This window comes from Cydia fagiglandana, chromosome 3 (assembly GCF_963556715.1).
Source record: "Cydia fagiglandana chromosome 3, ilCydFagi1.1, whole genome shotgun sequence".
Lineage (NCBI taxonomy): Eukaryota > Metazoa > Arthropoda > Insecta > Lepidoptera > Tortricidae > Cydia > Cydia fagiglandana.
In genome coordinates this window covers 10,071,637-10,078,631 of record NC_085934.1, presented here as the reverse complement: position 1 = coordinate 10,078,631, position 6,995 = coordinate 10,071,637, and the positions used below count along the sequence as shown (strand labels likewise).

The window sequence follows — 6,995 nt, the reverse complement described above, 5'->3', positions numbered from 1 at the left end:
CACTCGCGGTCTTGTAAATCATAGGAACCAAACGGTTTCCTTGTAAATACTTGTAAAATTCTGAGTCGTAAACTAGGTACACCGCTTCGTTATATTGTAGGTAGGTACCTATACTACACTTTACAGTCCGTTACGTATTTACCCTTAGAATTCAATTTTATTGATATTGCTGGCAACAAATGTATGCAACCTAGAATGAACGGTTACTCTCTTAGTGGGTATTTAGCGTCATCACTGCGTGGGCTATCAACCACGCGGTGCAAGAGTTACCTATTTTAAGCGTATCAACCACGCAGTGCAAGTGTAACCTATTTTAAACGTTAAACTTCTATAAAATTATGAAGTATAAATAACACTGGTAGTAGTCTATCAAAATCGCTGCAGACTTGTCTAACTCTATATATATTATATCGTATTCCATCTAGTAGGGAGGGAGGTAAGTGATCTGTGGACAAACCGCAAGCGCGGCTGGGTTTCAAACTTCACTTGTTACCTAGTTGACTTTCCTCGAGTCACACTTCACACCAATTTTCCTTTGATTTGTAGGAGTGAAGTTGCAGAGTTATAGCCAGTAAGTACTCATATTATTGTGAGATGTCTATAGTGCCGTAGTTTGAGTATGAGTATTTACTTTATTAAACATTTTCATAATAATTATGTAATTAGAAAGATAAGCTGCTACTGATGTAGTGCATAATTGTTTTCCATCGTAGGTATTTTATAGGAAACGTTCGTATTTGACACGGATTTCAACTTTAATTATGTTATATTTTCATTTTTTAATTATTGTTCTCTTTATTTATTTTTCTTCTTAAGTTAGGTTAATTATAATATGGATATAAAAGTAAAATATAAAAACACTTACAAACAATAAAAAAAAAATTATAAACACATTATAAAAAACCTAACCTAGGGTGCCGCCGGCAGCGGGGCAGGGCCCAAGCTGCCGGTGGTCAGGGCCGCAGAGTGAGGAATCGACGTACTATACGCGCCGTGTCCAAAATTACCGCCTTCTGCATCTGACCCTTGATCCAACCACCTAATTATTGTTATTATTTCGAATTTTCGAATCAGGATATCCATGGTATTACCCTTAGGTAATCTATATTAGTATATTTAATTACTATAATTTTTTTAAGCCTATAAGTGTAAAACTTTAAAAGACAATGTTGTATAAATGGAGAAAATAAAAACATTTTTAACCTGTTATACTTTATTAAACATATTTATATACTTATTATATTTCATTTATACAATTTATATCACAAACTAGGCCAGGAGTAGAAATACATAAATACAATTGTATTGTAATCTCGAAAATTTTTAGTTATTTATATGAACTTAATCTAAGATAAGCACGAGGCAATCATGCGGCCTCTAATATGCTTAGTATTTAGAACAGTAGAGTAAACTAATATAAAAATTTGCATTTTATTCACATTAAAAAAAACTTATTGTAATATTTTTGAATGCCAAGTGTCTGTCATATTCTTTTAATGATTTTTCATTTTTATTGAATGGTTTATTAATTGTTTAAATTATTTATTAGTTGTTATCAACGCTTATCTGTAACATATTCTTCGTTGTTATGTTTATAAACAGTATGTTCTAAAACATTTCGCAAGTCACTCGGCTGTATGAGCCCCCAATTTTGTACTATCTTCCACATATTTTGTTATAACTTTAAAATAAACTGATATCTTTGAGGGCTTGTTATGGGCTTAATATCATAGTTGGCTTTCATCAATCGACATTTTTATTGTAAAATAATATTATAAACAATTAAGGATGAATTTGGAAAAAGCTTGACTATATTTACTAAGTTACAGGAGTTTGAGTAGGCATAGAATTTAATTTGTTAGTGTAATGATACATTATTAATACAATATAGTATTATTGATATACATCAATACGAATTAGTATGTATAATTTTTTCATACTATACATAGATAAGTGACAAGGTACGTATTTTAAAGTTGATTCCTATCTACGATGTCGATAAAATTTTGTGCTTTTCGCTTAACTTGATTAATGTTGTATATTTGTATTAGTATGGTCATACTGAACAATGTTTCCCATGGGACCGTTATGCAAATAGTGAAAAAATATAGTCCATACGTTTCGTCTTCTTCGCGTCGTCAAGGGTGTACCTAGATAAGGAAGTCGCATGGGAAAATTTGTTTATTATGATCATCTTAACATATATTTGATGGCTCTTCTACACGATGGGCCAACGCCGGCTACTCCAAGGGACGCATTTATGCATTAGAGGGAGCAAGTTATATTGCTATCTCATTCTACCGCATGGCTGCGTCCCTTGGAGTGGCCGGCGTTGGCCCGTCGTATAGAGGAGCCATGACATTCAGGACCACGACCCCGAAATCACCCAGTATACCTACTTATTACTACATAGGTAAGTACTTATAAAATTGCTACTGTGATATAAGTTACATATTTTTAAAACACTGGTTTTAAATAATTGAATATTTAATCAAAAACTAACTAAATTGGCGATAAAAATCCATAAAAATGCTACAATAAGATTACCAAATACTTCGAGATCATGAGTGAGGTATATTATGAGACTATTATGACAGCATAAATATAATGTCTACCCATTTAATAAACTGATAGCTACGCTTAAGAAAGTATAGGCTACCGAAATAATTTGATTTAAATTACTGCTCCTATTAAGTTCGAAATCAGAGTCTTCTATTTCTAATTGGTTTAAGATTTTACTAACTTTGTTGCTAAGTTTTTGTTTTACCGAAGGAGTGGAAACAAAAGAACGATTCTTTGTGGTGTTTTCGAGAACGGTTCGAATGTTGTGTGCCCTTTCCGTGGCGTAGTAGGTGGGTTCCTTATCTTCTTCATCGTCGGATCTGTCAGCCGATCCGAATTGGTCGTCGGGGCCTTCCATGGGTGTTGAGTATTTGTATTCTTCTTTGCTCGTTGCCGGGCTGGTGTTACGTGCGGTTGGTCCAGGTATTTCTGTAAAATATGATGAAATTGGTGAAGTAAGTAAAAAATTGATATTTGTATTGTGAAAGGGCATTCATACGTTTTTTATATACAAAAACAGTAATACCTACAAATAAAGACTTAAATTAATAACGGCTTGCGTTCGGTAAAAGTAATTTGATTTTTTACTACGATTGAAATGCAAACCAAACATACATTTATATTTTCCATTAATAAAAAAAACATAATAACTATTAAATTGAAAATATTAAAAACCCTTTACGCTATACGACAAAAATCCATTTTTAGCCAAAAATGCCATCAGTCAAATTACATCAGTTTGGAAAAGAGCTGATACTCTTCAAACTGCTGGATCGATTTCTATGAAATATAGCTCAGACATACCGCAAGGATACTCGCTTTCACGTAAAAAAAAAACCGACATCAAAATCGGCTCATCCGTTGGTGAGCTACGATTTCATAGACATACAGACAGACATTGCCGCCAAAAATATCACCCCTCTTTTTGCGTCGGGGGTTAAAATATATTACCTGCGTAAAAATATTTATTTTCGCTGTTGCTCAAAACGATCTCGAAGCCGGAACTCACCCATTTTTTTTTTTAATATTATGAATGGGCTTAAGGTGGCCACTGACGAGCCTTCCAACAGTCCAAATAGCGTGGCTGCAATCCAAAACCGGTCCGTGAATGTCAAAAACGTACAATGTTTAATATTAGGATGCCGTCCATTTGGATGAATCCATTGTAACGGCATCCATTTGGAAGGCTCGTCAGTGGCCTGCTTTACTCATGTCCACATTAATTGTTTGTTACTATATTCTCACGCAAATAACTCCGAATTCAAACTAGTTTTAAATTGCTGATACGGCGGGCAGTAATCATGTAATCGGCTAGGTAATTCAGATATGTACCTACATATAAGCTGTTAGGCTTACTGAATAGCTCGCATTAGATTGGCTTAGCCGCTGAAGGGCCATTTATCATAAATAATTATAACATTGTCTATTAACGTAGGTAAGGTTTTAAATGTTTAATATTAATTTGAATTAAATAAGGCACTGAGGACTCATAATATAAGTACCTTTCTTGTGCAGTTTATATCAAGGCTCGGAACCAGTTGTTTCTTTATACAAAAAACACCGGTAATATTTGGTTCTTTTTCGTTCTTTAGTGTATTATTTCATTTTTAATGGGACAATCTAATAATACTAAGTTGTTACCTAAATCCATGATTCAGTCCTACGTAAAGAGCATAAAATAATTAAAAATATTGGCCTAAATATTTCGGGTTTTACAAAAAAGCCGGTTCCAAGCCTTGGTTTATATACCGGGTGTGGCCTGTAACATGAGCAAATAATTAAAACATAAATTGTACTCCTCAAACGGTGACACTTTTGTTCAACAACTTTTAAAAATTATGAAGTATTTAGACTCCCTATTTTTCATACAAAATAAATATTATCTTCAATGGACGCCATCATCGCCACGCCATTATCATTGTGATTGACGTTGCTTGTCACGCCTTAAACATAACAAAATTCGCAATACATTGCGTCTTAGAATAAACTTAAACTTAAGTGTATTAAAAGTCAAACCACAAGTAATTTTTAAAAGTCGCTGAACAAATGTTGGTCAATATGAGGAGTACTTACAGCCTACGGTTTAATGTTTTGTTCATATTACAGGCCACACCCGGTATGCTATAGACTAGAGTGTATAGTTTTAGTTCAGTTTTCATCTTGTTTACCATACAGTCTGATGACGCTATCGACTTCCCCCAAAGAGTTCTTGGCCACGCAGCGGTAGCCACCAACGTCGGCCGCCGTCAGCCGCCTCACCGTCAGCGCCATGCGGCTCTCGAATGAGCTCAGCGCCGTGTTCACCACTTCGTACTTATTGGATGATATCACCATTTCATCTGTAGGAGAGACAAAGCCGTCAAGACTGAGAGAAAAACCACAGTTTTAAACGAGCGTTTCTTTTATTTTTGCCATTTTTATATATTGTGAGTTGTGACTTTTTTTGCCACTTTCGTGTTATTCTTCTTTCTAGACATGATCGCGGGCCCTTTTCATCCTTATAGAAAAAAAAAAGTGTCCTAAAATTTTCATGCATTTTTCAAACTTTCCTTTTTGTTACCGCCATACAAAGTATATGGGGAAATGGTAACACAATAGAAAAAAAACTATAAGACATTTTTTTATCCCATTGGGATTGAAAGAGCTCGTGATTCTGAGTAGAAATAACACAAAAGTGGCAAAAAAGGTAACAATCATAATCATAATCATTTATTTATTTACAGTCAACAATGTTCTACACAATACACAATTACACATTACAGTACACACAATATTAACAATACTCACAATATATGAAATAAACTGGCAAAAAATATAAGAAACGCTCAATTACAAACTAAATTGGTGTAATTGACACCTAATGAACTGTGTATTACACATAAACATTTAATAATTATAAGGTTTCACGCACATGAACATAATTATTACTGTAATTTTCTATTCAATAAAATGTATTGTAGCACTTGGGATTGATTGTTCATTCCAAAAAATAAATACATTTTAATATAAGTGTGCGACCAAGGTGGATAGTTTGGCGCAATTTTAATTTTAATAGTGGATTTGTTACTATAACGTGAGTCAGATATAAAATGACTATTTAATGCTTTATATCTACATGTAAAATCGGAATTATTTTGGTAGAATAGAGGCTCCAAAATAGTTGCATATGCGTCTTAATTACTACTGTCAAGTGAATGCTACGTCGTGGATGCAGTTCGTAGCATTGAGTTATGGGTCGTTCTCTCATTTCGTGCAAATCGGTGATGTTCTCTCGATTTGAAATTTTTCTTTTAAATTGTAAACTTTTGGGTTTCGTTAATATATGGATTCATTTATTAACACTTTTCTGCTAAAGGCACCTTTGTAACCTTAATACTTTTCATTTAATGAGGTTACTGGTAATGAACTACGCGCTGCTAATGAAATCGGCTGAGATGGTAATTTTATCAGTGGACGGTAATGAAACAAACTTATGAAATCAGACATAAAAAACGTTATTTCAAGAAAATTAACACCAATTAAAATCAGCAATATTAAAAACATGTGTCTTAAGCACTGCGGAGTTGATCAAACCGACTTGACATACCCATGGGGTTGACAATCTCAACTTATAATGTTCAAGCTAGATGGTACATTTACCATTTACTTATCATTATAAATCGGGATTGTCAACCCCAAGTGCTTGTCAAGTAGGTTTAATCATCTGCGCAGCACATCCCGTAAGACATCGTTTTAAAATTTTCAAAAATTAGCATAGTCAAAATATACTTAAATCATTCGCGTTTTGAACATATGTATATTAACTTCCATTTATAGACCTCCCATCTATCGCGAATTTATTTTATTACCTTTATTTCCCGACGTTCCGACACATGTTTCACTGGTCGTGGTCGCAGCTGATTTCCCAGCAAAATGTTAAAATAGAGATTTGTGCAACTACCCGATGAAAAGTGTTTGAAAAAGTTTTGGGTAAACAAACAATACAATCATTAACATTATGTGGAAAATTTGATGTCTACTTCAAACTTTTTCATACACTTTTCGTCGTGTAGTTGCACAAATCTCTGTTTTGACATTTTATTGGTAATAAAAGAAATTCACGATAGACCCATCTATAAATGTGAGTTAATAACTATATAGACAAAATAGCTTTAAAAACTATGTAACAAATGTAGCCATGAAAAGTTGTCATAAAACGTCTTCAAAGAAGTGTTTATTGTATAGAGGATAGTAGACAATGCACGAAAAACAGCGTTTCCATAAAAACGTAGTCCCAATTTCCTCTATGAATATCAATATTTTAGAAAATAGTTTTTAGTGGATGAATATTAACTATAATAGCTAAATAAATGTCTAAACTTCCGTGAAGGAGCCCAAGAAGGGTCTTTTTAGAATTACTCAAACGTGGTAGATTAACATGATATGAGATACCT

At 33.7% G+C, this 6,995-nt stretch overlaps 1 protein-coding gene across 1 annotated transcript in view; it reads right to left on the bottom strand.

Annotated features, from left to right (window-relative positions):
* Positions 1-2,584: 2,584 nt before the first annotated feature.
* LOC134680090 (lachesin-like) overlaps positions 2,585-6,995 on the bottom strand; it is a 32,280-nt gene continuing 27,869 nt past the window's right edge. The window contains exons 8-9 of the mRNA XM_063539130.1: positions 4,731-4,901; positions 2,585-2,991 (exon numbers count right to left, since the gene is read on the bottom strand). Coding sequence (XP_063395200.1) covers positions 2,612-2,991; positions 4,731-4,901 — 551 coding nt within the window. The 3' untranslated portion in view covers positions 2,585-2,611. The remainder of the gene's footprint in view (positions 2,992-4,730; positions 4,902-6,995) is intronic.